Genomic DNA, 17001 nt, shown 5'->3' with positions numbered 1-17001 from the left:
CAGGACAGAGCACCGGGTCAGGCCGGGCTCTGCAGCTGCGCTGCCCCAGGAGCTCACAGCCCTGCTGCCCAGAGCATTGCGCCGGCGGTGCAGTGAGCTGAGGCTGCGGGGGAGGGGGAACAGTGGGGGAGGGGTCAGGGGCTAGCCTCCTGGGCCAGGAGCTCAGGGGCCGGGCAGAACGGTCCTGTGGGCCGGATGTGACCCGCAGGCCATAGTTTGCCCACCTCTGGTCTATACATACACATGCTCTGGTTACCATGAAGTAGTGCAAAACCCTATATGGACACTCTTAAATGGTTTGGAAATGGCTTATATTAATTAAGCTTGAGTCGATTCCTTCTTGATTTAAGAGTGTCCACACAGGGGTTTGCACTGGTTTAAAAAAAAAACTTTAACAAAACTGGAGCAAGTTTGTGCATAGAACAGCCCTGATATTAAGATTAATTCTATCAAATTGGAATCTGGCCAGTTTAACTAATCAACCACATCCATGGACTCACATTCAATTCTCAGTTTAATAGGAAATGGCTTTTGATAACTGTGTAATAAAACTTTTGGCTCATTACTAGGCACTGTAGGATAATCACAAGTTCATTTATTTCTTCTGTAGGTTTGGGCTCTGCTCCTGCCATCTCTGTGGAGGGACATCAGGACGGAGGGATCCGGGTTGTGTGTCGATCAGCCGGATGGTACCCACAACCCAAGGCTCAGTGGAGAGATCTCCAGGGGCAGATCTTACCATCAGCCTCTGAAAAAATATCCCAAGAAGCTAATGACCTGTTTCAAACAGAGATTGCCATTGTTATACCAGAAGAGTCCAACCAGAAAGTGTTCTGCTCTGTCAGGAACCTCCTTCTCAACCAGGAGAGAGAGTCAGAGATTTCCATAGCAGGTCAGTACCCGTCTGTGCCGCACATGGATAGATTGAGACGTTGCAGACATGGGCAGAGAGTATTTATCATTGTGTCTCCTGTTTATTGGCCTGAACCTTCAATGTGCTGAGCACGTCTTGTAAAATCCTGAACAACTTCAATTCTCTTTGGATATGTCTACACTGCAATTCAAAACCCGCTGGTGACCCAGGCCAGCTGGCTCAGGCTAAGGGCCTCAGGCTAAGGGCCTGTTAAATTGTGGTATAGATGTCCGAGCTTGGGCTGGACCCTGCTACATGCACTAAAAATTCCATGCTGTGCTTTGATCTACCCCACCTTAAACCGGGAACAGAACAAAGTGAACCAGCGTGCACACAGCCAGTTAGTGCGCAGCAGGCCAGTGCACAGTGGATTTACACCCCAGCCTGCCGCGCACTAACTGCGCCTATAGACGAGCCACCGTAGAGCAAGGTGGGATGAGTTGTGCCTGCTGCCTTAGGGAGATGCCTCCCTCTCTATTCTGGGGTTCTTGTGTATCAAATGAATATTACAACATGCTTACTATTATAGTGATGAATTTGTAAAGCAGTATTTGTCTGAGGTCTCATAGTGCTGCACTGCTGGTTAGTCTATGATATGCCCAGTATTACCTCATTGTTATGTTCACAGCACACACAGAGAGTTAAAAACAAAACATAAATACTCTTCCTGAAAGGCTGCAATGTCACACTGCTTTATTGCTAAGAATCCAGAACTCTAATTAGGGTTACCATACGTCCGGATTTCCCCGGACATATCCGGCTTTTTGGTCCCCAAATCCCCGTCCGGGGGGAATTGCCAAAAAGCTGGACATGTCCGGGGAAATAGGGAGGCTAGGATCTCCGAATCTGTGTGTGTTGGTCGCCCGCTGTGACATCATCTCGGTGCGACACTCGGCTCCTGCCCAGGGCATGCTGGGGGCTGTAGTCCGGCCAGGCCTCACGCTCCAGGGAGAGCCGGGAGAGGGGAGCGGCCGAGAACTACAACTCCCAGCGGCCCCTGCGACACGACCAACCTGCCCCTGTGAGGCAGCAAGCCGTCGGGGGAGGGAGGGCGCGGGCCCCTGTCCTTTGGGTGGGGGGTGTCTGTGGGCGCCGCTCGGCAGCCATCGCAGGGCTGGGGGGCGCCCCAGGGGGGGTTGTGGATGCCAGCGCGTTGCGGGGAGCCGGCACTGTCCGGATTTGCGTCCCCCTGGGGCTGGAGCTGCGCCCCCGGCCCCGGGCACCAGTCACGTAGGGTTACCATGCGTCCGGTTTTTCGGCAATCAAACCCCTGTCCGGGGGGAATTGCTAGGGTTACCATATTTAGTGCCTCCGAAAGGAGGACACTCCACGCCCCCCCCCCCCCAGCCCCGCCCACGCCCCCCCGCCCCAACTCCGCCCCCTCCCCAAAGTCTCCGCCCCCTCCCCTGCTTCCCGCGAACATTTGATTCGCGGGAAGCCTGAAGCAGGTAAGGAGGGGTGTCGGGGGAGGAGGCGCAGCCCAGGCTGGCCCCCCCGGCGTTTCCAGCCTGGGTCGGCTCGGGCCCTGGGGTGCCGGCCCCGGGCCCGGCCGAGCACCCCCAGCCCCCGGCACCGCACCGCCGGTCCCCAGCCCGGCCCTCGGCACCGCACCGCTGTCCCGGCCCCCGGCACCGCCGGCCCGTCCTGGCCCCCGAGCCCCCGGCCCGGCCCCCGGGCCCCCGAGCCCCTGGCCCGGCACCGCACCGCCGGCCCGGCCCCGGAGCCCCCGGCCCGGCCCGGCACCGCTCCGCCGGCCCGTCCTGGCCCCCGAGCCCCCGGCCCGGCCCCCGGGCCCCCGAGCCCCTGGCCCGGCACCGCTCCTCCGGCCCGGCCCCCGAACCCCCGGCCCCCGAGCCCCCGGCCCGGCACCGCACAGCCGGCCCGGCCCCCGAGCACCCGCACGGCCCAGCACCGCACCGCCGGCCCGGCCCCCGAGCACCTGCACGGCCGGCCCCGCATGTCCCGATTTTCCCGGACATGTCCGGCTTTATGGGATTTCCCCCCGGACAGGGATTTGGAGCCCAAAAAGCCGGACATGTCTGGGAAAATCCGGACGTATGGTAACCCTAGAATTGCCAAAAAGCCGAACATGTCCGGGAAAAATACCGGACAGGTACTTCCTCTCCCGCGGCTCCTCTGCTCCTCCCCTGACTCAGACTTCGGCTCTGTTTAAGAGCCAAGCTGCCCGAGCCAGCGCTACCGGCTTCGGGCAGCCCCCGTGCCTCCGGACCCCGAGCCGCCGGCCGGGCACTTCCCTTCCCGGGCTCCAGCTGCTCTGTTCCGGTGGCTGGGGTCCGGGGGCACGGGGGCTGCCCGAAGCCAGTAGCGCTGGCTCGGGCAGCTTGGCTCTTAAACAGAGCCAAAGAGTCAGGGGAGGAGCAGAGCAGCTGGAGCCCGGGAGAGAAAGTGCCCGGCCGGGGGCGCAGGGTCCGGAGGCATAGGGGCTGCCCAAAGCCCGAGCGCTACCGGCTTCACGGGTTTGCCGGGCAGCCTCCAGACCCTGCGCCCCCAGCTGGGCTCTTCCCCTCCCGGGCTCCAGCTGTGCTGGGGAAGCGCCGACCGGGGGCGCAGGGTCTGGCGGCTGCCCGGCAAACCGTGAAGCCGGTAGCGCTTGGGCAGCCCTTTTCGCGTGGCTGGGAGGGAGAAGGGGGAGTTAGGGCGGGGACTTTGGGGGAATGGGCGGAGTAGGGGCGGGGCCAGGGGTGGGAAAGGGGCGGGGCCAGGGCCCGTGGAGTGTCCTCTTTTTTTATTTTTTAAATATGGTAACCCTACCCTGTGTATTTCCCTGTGAGGTTCTTTTAACTAGTCGCAGTGTCACCTTTGTCAATTCCTGTCTTCATTCTGCGCGTGTTTGCTCCCAAGTCAATGGCACTTTCTCTTGCAGAGCTGTTTTTCCCGAGGGTCAATCCCTGGATGGTGGCTCTGGGTGTGATCCTGGTTCTCCTGGCTGTTCTCATTCCCCTGTCCAGTTACTGCTTCTGGAGGCAGCACAGAGCAAAAGGTGAAGTAACAAGAGGCGGGAACTTGGTGAGAGAGAGAGAGATTAAAAGAACAATGAGGAGTCCTTGTGGCACCTTAGAGACTAACAAATTTATTTGGGCATAAGCTTTCATGGGCTAGAACCCACTTCATCAGATACATGGAGTGAAAATACAGTAGCAGGTATAAATACACAGCACAAGAAAAGATGGGAGTTGCCATACCAAGTAGGGGGTCAGTCTAACGAGACAATTCAATTAACAGCAGGAGACCAAGGGAGGAAAAATCACTTTTGTAGTGGTAATGAGAGTGGCCCATTTCAAACAGTTGACAAGAAGGTGTGAGTACCATTAGGGGGAAATTAGTATGGGGGAAATTAGGTTTTGTAATGACCCAACCACTCCCAGTCTTTATTCAAGCCTAATTTGATGGTGTCCAGTTTGCAAATTAATTCCAGTTCTGCAGTTTCACATTGGAGTCTGTTTTTGAAGTTTTTTTGTTGATGAATTGCCACTTTTAGGTCTGTTATTGAGTGACCAGAGAGACTGAAGTGTTCTCTTACTGGTTTTTGAATGTTATAATTCCTGATGCCAGATTTCTGTCCATTTATAAATAAATTAATAAAAAGCCCCCTCCTACACCCAAACTCCATCCTGGAACATGCACTCCAAACCTCCTCCTGCACCCCAACCCCCTGTCCCATCCGCAGCCCCACTCCAGGGCCCATACCCCCAGCTGGAGCCCACACCCCAACTCCCTGCCCAGTCCTCAGCCACCTCCTGCACTCCAAACCCCTTTGCCCCAGCCTGGAGCCCTCTCCTGCACCCAAAACCCCTCATCCCAAGCCCACACTTCCAGACAGAGCCCTCACCTCCTCCCACACCTCAACCCCCTGCCCCAACCCGGAGCCCCATCCCACACTCTGAACCCCTCATTTCTGGCAACTTTCCAGAGCCTAGGGGAAGCCCTGATCCTCCGCGCCCCGCCCCCTCCCTGTAAGGCTGTGTGTGGCCCCCGACTATTTTTTTCTGTGGGTCAGTGGCCCCTGATGGAAAAAAGGTTCCCCACCCCTGCTTTAACAGATACGTTACGTGGGTTGAGTCCATGTTTAGGTGACAGGGATTAATCATTTTGAGTTGTATGTAAAAGTCATGTATGTGCCCAGAGAGAGCTATGTTGGGCGCATTTCCAAACACTAAACAATCAGAACAATTAACTGTCACTGTCTTGTTCCCTGGGCCTTTCAGAGAACTCTCTGCACCAGCTGCACTGGTGAGCTGTGGCTGGGATGCTGTAATAACACAAACACACTCAGGATTTGCACGGCTGGTCTGACACGCTGCTCACACTGGGCACAAGATGCTCTCGCTCAGGCTGTGCTCAGCAGTGATAGTGACCTGAGCATCCAGATTTGGAAGGGCACCTCCACCCCATTCTTTGCTGGGACACCCACTATTTACCAAGCCCCTAGGGGGAGCTCTTCCCTGTGATCCCTAGGACCAAGGGGCAGACGCCACCCACAAGATCAGGATCTGGCCTAGGATGGAGCCAGCAAGACCCTGTTCCTTATCCAGCCCAGGTCAAAGTCCCATTCCCATCGCTCTCTTCCCTCCCCCATTTCCACAGTCAAGAGCTGGGGGGAGCTGGGGCCATTCAAGGGATGGGCACAGAGGGCACCAGACAGGAAACTCGATAAAAAAGACCTTCCCTCCCACAACAGCCATATCTGATGTGAGTGGGTCTAGGGGCTGGTCCCCACTTAGTCCGGACTTCGGACTAAGGTACGCAAATTCAGCTACGTTAATAACGTAGCTGAATTCGAAGTACCTTAGTCCGGACTTACCGGGGTCCAGACGCGGCCGGAAGTCTCCCCCCGTCGACGCTGCGTACTCCTCTCGGAGAGCTGGAGTACCGGCGCCGATTGTGGGCACTTCCGGGATCGATCCGGGATCGATTTATCGCGTCTTAACCAGACGCGATAAATCGATCACAGAACATCGATTGCGTGCCTCCGGACCAGCCGGTAAGTGAAGACTAGCCCTAGTTCTCAAACAGCAGGGACAGCTGCTATGACCCATTGAGGCCACAGCCTGTGGGGACAGGTTGAACCACCCATCCCTGCAGTCCAGTCCCAGGCAGCAGGGGCGCAGAGGGCAGAGACCTCCACAGACAGACCTATCTGTGTGACCCATTTATCCGGCTCTTTGTCTCTCTGTCTCATAACTACAGCGGAGCTGCGTTCAACAGTAATAGGAACTTCACCATACACGTGATGGAATGAAATCCAACCTCTCGCCCTTTTCTCTCTCTATGTCGCACTGACACAGATAAGCTGTGAAGGGGAAGGGGCCTGAGCAGCTCTGTCTAGCAGCCCACATGGGCCAGACTCATTGCTGGACACTATAAGACTTGTCCAGTATTTAACAGGATCTCTCACTTGGGATCCCCCCTTCCACGGCCATGTAAAGAGGGAAGGGGCCAGATTTCACCCTCAGTGACCATGTGCTGTGTGTGTGTTTGCTCTCGTATCCAGGAGGCATTTCGTATCGGAGGAGGGGAGGGAAAGGGAAATGTATCTCCTCTCTCCCTTCCTGTTTTAGCATAAAAGTGGTCACTCTGTATTTGGATGGAGGGAACTGAATTCACTGTTCCTCACCCCAGCAACCTTTGATGAGAGGTAGCTGCCCCACTGCCTTCTGCCCCAGTATCTGCCATTGCCCCACTGCCGCCCTCCTCCGTATCAGTCCTTGCATCCAGTTGTGAGGGAGAAGCACAGAAGCTGGATGTTTCTGCTAAAATGATCAGCAGTGAGATAATTGCAAATGGTGACAATTAAATTGTCATCGATCAGGCTTTAATGTCAGCATCCCAGCCCCACTCGATAAGTGTGAGCAGCAAACAGCGCTTCCTGCAGACTCAGGCAGATCTCATTGGGCTGGTGCACCCAGCTTGCTTGCTTACACCCAGGTCACTTGCTCGGTGCTATCTTCATACCCAGAAAGGCCGGACACCTTTTAATAAATGGAGCGTGAGATTTTCACCCATCCTTCAACCCCTTTATGGTCAGCAAAAGGACCAAAACAGCATAACTGGGCTTCAAAAGGCCTGGATCCAGCTGGGGGAGGATTCGCTCCAGTGCAGGCACAGCAGAGAACAGCTGTGGGCTGCCCTCTGAGGACCCACTTACAAGCCCTATTGTAGGGGTGTAGGGAAGATGGGACTGGGAACAAGAGGGGGGTGTCGGGGCGGGGCCACAGTGCACGGTGCTGGAGAGATTCTGGGCCGTGCTGCTGCCCATATGCGCCCAGGGAAAGGCTGCTGTAACTAAAGGCACAAGCTAAGCCAGAAAAACTCACTCTTATTATGGAATAAGTGTATTCATATGGAGCATTACGCTGGTATAACGTGAGTGGTTTAAATGCCCAACTTATTTTACACTGGTGTAACTTTGCCCTGCAGCAAGCCCTGAGTTACAGCGGGGGCTGCAGCAAGCCCTGAGTTACAGCGGGGGCTGCAGACAAGCCCTGAGTTACAGCGGGGGCGGCTTTGGCATCCAGAGCACCTGGGATCAGGAGGATACGGGGCAGCGCTTAAAGCTGCCTGAGCCCTCAAGTGCCCCTGGGCTGCAGGTTCTGAGCACAGAATCTCACGCTGAGAGTTTAGATCACATTGAGCAGAGCTCTTCACAGAGGTGTCCGCAGTGCTGCCCAGGTCTTTTTCCTGAGTATTTTAAAGCCAATAACCTGCATGCCTAGGTCTGATTATCTGTGTAATGTGCGTTACCTCACATTGATCAATGCTGAATTTCATCAGCCATCATGTTATCCAAGCTTGGTCCCTCTGAAATAACTCAGACGTCTTTGGTAACCTAAATAATTGTGTGTCATCTGCAAATTTTGCCACTTCAGGGTTATCCTTTGTTCCAAGTCACTGATAAATAGCCCAGGGGTTCTCAAACTTCATTGCACCGCGACCCCCTTCTGACAACAACAATTACTACATGACCCCAGGAGGGGGGACCAAAGCCTGAGCCCACTGAGTGGGGGTGGGGCCAGGCCAAAGCTGAATCCCAAGGGCTTCTGTCCCAGACATGGGGCTTGTAATCTGAGCCCCAGTGCCCAGGGCTGAAGCTCTTGGGCTTCAGCTTCAGCCCCAGGTGGTGGGACTCGGGCTTCAGGCCCAGGCCCCAGCAACTCTAAGGCAGCCCTGGCGACCCCATTAAAACAGGGCCGCAATCCACTTTGGGGTCTTGACCCACAGTTTGAGAACCGCTGAAATAGACTAAACACCAGTCCTAATACCTGACTTTGAGGCACCCCACAGCTAACCTTTTTCCATATGAAAATTGACCATTTATTCCTGCTCTTTGTTTTCTGTCATTAAGCTGGTTTCTGATCCAGGACAATACTTTACCTCTCAGCCCATGATGACTTAGGCTATGTCTGCACTACAGAGCTTCTAACGCTACAGCTGTACCAATGCAGCCGTCCCACTGTAAGATCTCTAGTGGAGCCACTCTGTGCCAACGGGAGAGAGTTCTCCCATTGGCATAATGATTCACCTCCAGCGGGCGGAGGTAGCTATGTGGGCAGGAGAGTTTCTCCCACCGACATAGCACTGTGCACACTAACACTTATGTCAGCGTAACTTATGTTGCTCAGGGGGTGGAATATTCACACCTCTGAGTGACATAAGTTTTGGAGCCATAAGTGGTAGTGTGGACAGCTTTAGTTTCCTTAAAAACTTTTTGTGAGGAACTTTTTCAAAAACTTTTTGAAAGTCCACATCAGTTATGCCATTGGGTTCTCCTATGTGCCATACTGTACTGACATACTCAGTGACATTTTAATAGATGAGTGAGACACAAGCCTAGTCTATTCTAGGAATTGATATTGGTATAGCTACGTTTTTCTGGAGTGTGGATCCACATCCCTGAGAGATGTAGTTTATATTTACCAAGCTAACCCCTGGTGTAGACAGTGCTAGGTCGATGGAAGAATCAACCTAGCTACTGACTCTGGGGGAGGTGGGTTACCTATGACAATGGGAGAATCCCTCCCCTCAGCATAGGGAGTGTTGATGCTGAAGTCCCCCAGCAGCAGTGGTGCAGCTGCACTGCTGTAGGGGTTTACGTGTAGACATACCCACAGTTTTCTTTTCCAGCTGTGCTAGTTGGGTTTGTTCCCATCATTCTCATACAGCTGATTTAGAATTCTGGTTTAGTTCTTGTTTCAGCCAGTTTACCAGGCACTGACATAAGGCTCACTGGGCTGTAACTCTCAGAATTACTCCGGCCAAATTTTTAAAGCTGGGGACAACATTCCCAACCCTCTGAATCTCCGGAAGTGTAGCTGATTTTAATGAGTGATGCGTATTATTGTTAGCAGCTCAGCCATATCGCTCAGACGTCATTTCAGAACTCTTGGGCGTTTGGCACCTGGCAGGGATCTACGCTGCTCTTGGTGACTGCTGGCTCTTTAACTTATCAGTTGTTCCAATATCTCGTCTTCACACCTCGATCCCTGATATTCATTTCATGACCAGAGCAGCTCCAGGCAGGTCTCTCCCCAACATTCTCTGTGGTGAAAACTGATGCAGAGAAATCAGTCAGTCTCTCAGCATTGTCCTTAACCTCCTCAATTGCTCCCTTTCCCCCCTGCTGATCCAGGGGACCCATCGATTCTCTCACAGGCTTCCTGATTCTGATGGACTGAAATAATTCCCTGGTATTTGTTTTATATCTCTGGCTGTTCACTCTGCTAATTCCATTTAGCCTCCTAATTCCCATCATGCACTTCACCTGATGTACTTTATGCTCCTTTCTGCGGGCTTCACAGGGTTAATATTTTCCACTTGCTGAGGGATCCCTGTTTGGCTCTAACACCTCCTGCACCTGGCCAGGTGGGGTTACAATATTCCTCCCCTTGCTAATTCCTTTGCTGCTCAGGAGGTGCCAGGCTCTGGTTGCTGATGTAGCCTCCAGGCTGAGTCTAAGGCCTTGGCTACACTTGCAGATATACAGCGCTGTGAGTTAAACCTGACTTCGTGCAGCTGAGTAGGGAAAGCGCTGCAGTCTGTCCACACTGACAGCTGCCCAGCGCACTGTGGTGGCCACATTTGCAGCAATTGCAGTGCTGTTGGGAGCCGTGCACTATGGGCAGCTATCCCACAGAGCACCTTTTCGCGTTCTGGCGCCGTGGGTTGTGGGAAGGGGGCGTGGGTGCGGGGGATTCTGGGTCCTGTCCCAATGCCCCGTGATGCATCGCTTCACATCCCAGAAATCCCTTTGTTTGCATCCACCTTTGGCGCCATCTTTCAACAGTTTCTGTGCAGCGCGATCTGTCTGCGGGAAATGGAGCCCGAACTGCTGAGGCGTATGCTGACTTATCTCGCCAGCACGTCACGTTTGGCTGTCGAACTATTCCTTAAGATCCAAAGTGACAGTGAGAGTGAGGGTGAGGAGTCCGACGATGCTATTGAGCCGCGTAACGCGTACGACGCAAAATTGCTTGTGGCATTCACGGACATGCTCAGCACCGTGGAACGCCGCTTTTGGGCTCGGGAAACAAGCACCAAGTGGTGGGATCACATCGTCATGGAAGTCTGGGATGACGAGCAGTGGCTGCAGAACTTTCGGATGAGAAAAGCCACTTTCATGGGACTGTGTGAGGAACTCACCCCCATCCTGCGGCGCAAGGACACGAGATCGAGAGCTGCCCTGCCAGTGGAGAAACGGATGGCTATTGCAATCTGGAAGCTGGCAACTCCAGACAGCTACCGGTCGGTCGCAAACCAGTTTGGAGTGGGAAAGTCGACCGTTGGAATCGTGTTGATGCAAGTTTGCAGGGCCATTAATCACATCCTACTCAAAAGAACCATGACTCTGGGTAACGTGCAGGAAATAGTGGATGGCTTTGAACAAATGGGGTTCCCTAACTGTAGAGGGGCGATAGATGGGATGCACATTCCTATTCTGGCACCACCCCACCTAAGATCCGAGTACGTTAATTGGAAGGGGTATTTCTCTATGGTTCTCCAGGCGCTTGTGGATCACTGTGGGCGTTTCATTGACATTAACACAGGCTGGCCCGGAAAGGTGCATGACACACGGATCTTTCGGAACACTTGGCTGTTCAGGAAGATGCAGGCTGGGACTTTTTTCCCAGAGCGGAAGATCACGGTAGGGGAAGTTGAAATGCCCATTGTGATCCTTGGAGATCCCGCTTACCTGTTAATGCCATGGCTCATGAAACCCTACACAGGGAGCCTTGACAGCAGCAAGGAACGGTTCAACTACAGGCTGAGCCGGTGCCGAATGACTGTGGAGTGTGCCTTTGGCCGTTTAAAGGGCTGCTGGTGATCTCTGTATGGGAAGCTGGACTTGGCCGAAAACAGCATCACCGCGGTTATATCCGCGTGCTGTGCCCTCCATAATATTTGTGAAGGGAAGGGTGAAAGCTTCACTCAAGCATGGACCTCCGAGGTTCAACACCCGGAGGCTGAATTTGCACAGCCAGAGAGCAGGGCCATTACAGGGGCCCAGTGCGGGGCTGCAAGGATTAGGGATCCCTTGAGGGAGCAATTTGAGGCTGAAAACCAGCAGTGATATCTGGTGCCCTTCACAGGAGTGAAGTGCAGTAGTTCCAATCTTTAGGAATCAGTGTCTGCTTAGCAGACAAGCAGACTTGCAGTGCCTGTTGATTTCCTGGGCTAAGGAGTCTTTTACTTTATGCAATAATAAAGAATGTTTTCAAAGCCAAAGAATCCATTTATTGAAAAGAAAAAAAAAATATTTATTGAAAAGAAACAAGGGGGTGGAGTGGGGAATGGTACAATCACAGATTCACATATGTCCTGTCTGGTGTGCTGTGCAGTGAGTGCTGCACTTCAGGGCAGCTATACTGCATGGTGATGGGGGTTGGGTGCAGAGGGTAAGGGTCGTGGTTTTCAGGGCTGGGTGGTGAAGATACTGGTGTTGGAGGCAGCGGGTGGCGTGAAGAACACGGAAGTTGGGGAAAGTGGGTTGGAGGTGACAATGGGGCACAACGGAAAGAGTTTTGGGACAAGGGCTGTGTGGGGGGTGTTTGCGTTTGCGGTACTGCTCCTCTTTCTGCATGGCTACCAGCTCCTGGATAGCATCTGCTTGGCGCTCCAGGATGCTTATGAGCCTATCAGTGTTTTGCTGCCGGTGCGCGGTTCTTTGCCGCCGGTGCACTGCGTTTTCCTGGTGGATCCTGCTTTCTCTCTCCCTCCGGTCCTGTGCTTTCTCATTCTCTTTAATAGATTGCCGCATCACTTCTTGCAGCATGTCTTCTTTGCTTTTTCACGGTCTCTTCCTGAGTCTTTGCAGTCTCTGAGCAGGCGATAAGAGGGACGGCTGAGGTCTCAAGGCTGATGCAGCTGTATAGGCAAAATGCAACATTTAACAGAAGCATCATTGTTTATACCAGACAGAGTAATGATTCCCCCGCACTTAAGGAGTAGAAAACACACAGGTCTACACAATAGCATAATTTTCCCATCTGAAACAGAGCACACATATCCCACGGGAGCCTCACAATGGTGAGTAAGGGGGACTGATTGTTTCAGAGCTGCACTGTCCTCTGGGTTTCTGTGCCTTGGGGAGAGCCAACAGCTTCAGGGGGCACCTACACTGAACACTGTCCCAACATTTTCCACAGGAGTTCGTCCTGGACAATATCTCGCTGCTGAGGGTGACCTGGGAAGCAAGGGAGGGTCTTCTACTGCAATGCGGCTTCCGCCCTGGCCCATATGCAGCTTGCCTGTGTGCAGCAATGGTCCCCCCGTCCCTCGCGGCACAGTGGCGCGGACACGTTAGCCTGGCTGGGACAAGGACCACAGCGGCTCTCCCGATAAACCTGAGCAAATGCATTGCACACGTTCTGGACGAGACATTCGAAGAGATTATCGAGGCCGATTACCGCGATGTGATAAACCACATCAATTCACTATTCCGCATCTAGGCATGCATGCCTAACCCTCCTCTCCCAAAGAGCCCGGACCGAAAAAAAAACCCGCTTACCGGGAACCTGCTCTTCTGTTTGTCCTCCACCAAGTACCAGCCGCTGTGACTGGCTACCTTCCTCCTGGCTCGAGAAGAGCTCCTGGCTGCATGGCTCCAGGGTGTCTCCATCCGGCCCACCACCATCACTCCCGTTTTCCTCCTCCTCCTCCTCCTCCCCTCTCCCCCCCCACCCACTGGCTCTGAAGTGTCCATGGTGGTGCTCGGAGTGGAGGTGGGGTTAACCCCAAGTATCGCATCCAACTCTTTGTAGAATCGGCAGGTCGCGGGGGGAGCACCCGAGCGGCCGTTTGCGTCGCGGGCTTTGCGGTAGGCACTCCGCAGCTCCTTCACTTTAATCCTGCAGTGCAGGGCATCCCAGTCATGGCCCCTTTCCATCATGTCCTTTGATACCTTCCCGAAGGTATCGTAATTCCTACGGCTGGAGCGCAGCTGGGACTGTACAGCTTCCTCCCCCCAAACACTGATGAGGTCCAGCAACTCGCCATTGCTCCATGCTGGGGCTCGCTTGGCGCGTGGAGGCATGGTCACCTGGAAAGATTCGCTGATAGCACTCCACGCCACGCCGGGCTGAGCAAACAGGAAGGGGATTTTTAAAATTCCCGGGGAATGTAAAGGGTCGGTCACATGGTTGGTTACCTGAGGCCAGGACAGTAGAGTTTGAACGGATGACCAGAGTGGCTAGAACAGGCATTGTGGGATACTGCCGAATAATTCTGGAGGCCATTCACAGCGCATTGGGCGGCCACACTGGCGCTGCAGTGGCAGCGCTGCACTTGCTATTCCTCTCAGAGAGGTGGAGTACATGCAGCGCTGCTACCACGGAGATACAGCGCTGCAAATGCCTTGCCAGTGTGGACGGGGAGTGAGTTACAGCTCTGGGGGCGGCTTTACAGCGCTGCAACTCGCAAGTGTAGCCAAGGCCTAAGCATTTTAACTTCCTTACTTTAAAGTCTTTTTGACTCACTTCTCTTCTGCAAGATAATGTGATATTAGGGTGACCAGACAGCAAGTGTGAAAAATCGGGATGGGGGTGAGGGGTAATAGGCGCCTATATAAGACAAAGCCCCAAATATCGGGATTGTCCCTATAAAATCGGGACATCTGGTAACTTTATGTGATATTGACTCATTTCTCTTTGTTTTATTTTTAGACAAACTCCAGGCTGAGCTCAGTAAGTTCCATTCCCCCCTGTATCACCCTGTGTGACATTGTCTCCTGATCAGCGTGTCGGTGTTCCGGGGCGTTCTCACCCGTCTGTCTGTGTTTGGTTGCAGGGTGGAGACGCGCCCAGATCTACGCAGGTACTGTACAAACCACTGATGTTTTATCCAGGGTGAGGCTCCACCTTCCCCTGGGAGCTCTGTGCTCCTTTCCCTGCAGAGCATTTTCCTATGACATTCAATAGGCTGGAAACAGCAATATCACTGGGGGCAGATGGAAAGGGGCAGGTGACACCCCAGGTTTATTGCAGAGCAGGGACATGCCCCCTTTGGGAAAGGGCTGATTGGTGAGGGAATACTGCCCCCTGGTGTCACCTTTCCAGGGCCTTACCTGGGCTTTGCAGGATGGACATTCTTATCTGGCCATCATTTGCACTGAACTGCTCGGCTCTCCCTTCCCAGCAGCAGGGTTTCTATGCTCAGACCAGGCTTTAGCCCACAATTTCCTTCTAGCGTAACAGGCCCAGACAGGAGCTGTTCAGTGTCCCCTGGATTTGGGGGGGAGGGAGGCCCTGTCCCCACTGCAAGGGCAGACACGGTTTTATAACCAGCCTGTGACACTCCCCTGACCCAATTGCAACAAACTGTGCCCATGCGGCAGCTTTTCTGCCTCACAGCCGTGGCTGAGCTGTGTGTGTGCAGGGCCGGTGCGACCACTAGGCGAACTAGGGCACCAAGTGGTTGGGGGCACCAAAAAGCCCGCTATGGGGAGGCGGTGGAGTGGAGGTGAGCTGGGGCAGGGGGGTGCAGGGAGGGCTGCCCGCAGCAAGTAACTGAGGGGGGGGGGAACGTGCAGGGTAACCGCTCCCCGCCCCAGCTCACCTCCACTCCACCTTCTCCCCTGAGCACGCCGTCCCCGCTCTAATTCTCCTCCCCTCCCAGGCTTGCCGCACCAAACAGCTGATTGGCACTACAAGCCTGGGAGGCGGGAGAAGTGGAGTGGCACTGGCGTGCTCAGGGGAGAAGGAGGAGCGGAGGTGAGCTGGGGCGGGGAGCTGCCGCAGGGGGGCCCCCTGGGCGGAATGGGGGCGGAGAGCTGCTGCAGGGGGGGCACTGCAGGGCTGGGAGTTGCCACAGGGGGGGCTCCCCTGCTCCGCCCCATGGCTCCCGCCCCCACTCCCCTGAAGACTGCAGCCAGGCCCGACCCTGCACTCACCACATGGTAAGTGGAGCGACCCGGCCCCAGTCTGCTCCGCTCCCAGGGCTCCCAGCTGTGCTACCGGTGAGTGCTGGGGGGCGGTTCCCACCTCTATCCTCCCCCCAAGCCTGGGAGTCAGGGGAACAGAGCAGGCTGGGGTCCCAGGCCTCCGCAGGGGAGCTGTGCGGGGCCCTGCCCCAGGCCTCCGTGGGGGACGGCGGGCTGGCCACTTCCTGTGGGAAGTGGAGTGACCCAGACCCAGCCTGCTCTGCTCCCCTGGCTCCCAGGCTTGCAGAGGCCTGGGGCAGAGCCCAACACAGCCCCCCCCCCCCATGGGGAGGGGCTACGTAGGGCACCAAAATAGCTAGGGACGGCCTGGTGCATGCTGGGAGAGTCTGGGCAGCTCCAGCAATGATCAGGGAGCCCAGGGGATGTGCACACACATTGCAGCACCACTGGCCCACGGGTCCATGAACTCCGAGGTATCCTACCGCACAGAGCTGGAAGGGAGGGGGGCACCCAGGGCCGTTACACAAACACCGCTGAGGGTCCTGTTAGGGTTGCCACCTCTGAGGTGCAACAAAACAGGAAATCTGCCTGGTTCATGTACACCACCTGTCCCCTCACTCGGGCACTGTCACCCCATCCAAATCCCGGGAGAGGGCACCAGCCCCCAAAGGCTCCTGCTCCTGGACTTTCCCAAGTACCAACCTCACCAAGCAGAACATGGCACCAGATCTACCCCACTGCCCCCGGCAGTGACCCTCACAGCTGGTACCTGCACAGTGGTGACTGGGCCCTGCTGGCCCTGAGCTCCCGATCTCACTCACTGCCCCAAGCTGCCCCCTCTCTGCAGCTCCCAGGCACTCTGGACCCAGAGCTCCCTTTGCGTAGTCACCAGCACCCCACAGCTCCCCCGCTACAGCCACTGACACACCTGGGACTTGTCATGTCCTGGGCAGACTCACAGATTTCCCAGGAGAGTGACATGGACAAAGGGACAATCCTGGGAAAACCTGGACAGGTCTGGTTGCCAACTTTCTAATCTCACAAAACCGAACACCCCTGCCCCACCCCTGCCCTGAGGCCCTGCCCCTGCCCTTCCCCTTCTCCAAGTCCCCAGCCTTGCTCACTCCATCCCCCCTCCCTCTGTCGTTCACTGTTTCCCACTCTTAGTCACTTTCACTGGGCTGGGGCAGGGGTTTGGGGTGCAGGAGGGGGGTTAGGGCTCCGGCTGGGGGTGCGGGCTCTGGGGTGGGGCCAGGGATGAGGGGTTTGGGGTGAAGGAGGGGACTTCGGGCTGGGGCAGGGGGTTGGGAGTGTGGGAGGGGGTGCGTGAGGGGGTTCGGGGTCCCGGCAGCACTTACCATGGTGTTGTAGTGACCAGGCAAGGTACTAACAAACTTCAACAGGACTTTATTTTAAAAGTGGAAACCTCTTTACCAAGCTGCTGCTGCACCCTCAGTAGCTCTCACTCAGCCTCCTCAACTCCTCCCCCGTCCTTCCTGTTTCCTGTACTTTCAGACTCCCCACAGCCAGTGCTCCCAGTTCTAATAATTACAAACAACATCTAAACACCACATTCCCTCCTCTCTTAAGAAACTCTCCCAATTAAAATAAACATTGGTGTTCTAACCACAGGAACAAATAGGAAACAAGACACTATACTGTTGTGAGAAATATTACACTGAAAACACTGTAGATA

At 55.0% G+C, this 17001-nt stretch overlaps 1 protein-coding gene and 1 long non-coding RNA gene across 3 annotated transcripts in view; one reads left to right on the top strand and one right to left on the bottom strand.

The window, feature by feature from the left end:
• Positions 1-17001, top strand: part of LOC112061047 (butyrophilin subfamily 1 member A1-like) — a 71485-nt gene that overhangs the window by 21073 nt on the left and 33411 nt on the right. For both annotated transcript variants that reach the window (XM_065565013.1, XM_065565014.1), the window contains exons 4-7: positions 611-892; positions 3798-3914; positions 14089-14109; positions 14213-14239. In XM_065565013.1, the coding sequence (XP_065421085.1) occupies positions 611-892; positions 3798-3914; positions 14089-14109; positions 14213-14239 (447 nt within the window). The remainder of the gene's footprint in view (positions 1-610; positions 893-3797; positions 3915-14088; positions 14110-14212; positions 14240-17001) is intronic.
• Positions 642-16805, bottom strand: LOC135975046 (uncharacterized). Its single transcript, XR_010592103.1, has 3 exons — positions 16664-16805; positions 3732-3891; positions 642-777 (listed from the first exon to the last, which is right to left on the bottom strand). It is a non-coding gene; the product is annotated as an uncharacterized LOC135975046 (long non-coding RNA).

The sequence above is a fragment of the Chrysemys picta genome, chromosome 12, assembly GCF_011386835.1.
Source record: "Chrysemys picta bellii isolate R12L10 chromosome 12, ASM1138683v2, whole genome shotgun sequence".
Lineage (NCBI taxonomy): Eukaryota > Metazoa > Chordata > Testudines > Emydidae > Chrysemys > Chrysemys picta.
This window is presented reverse-complemented; position numbering and strand designations above follow the sequence as displayed.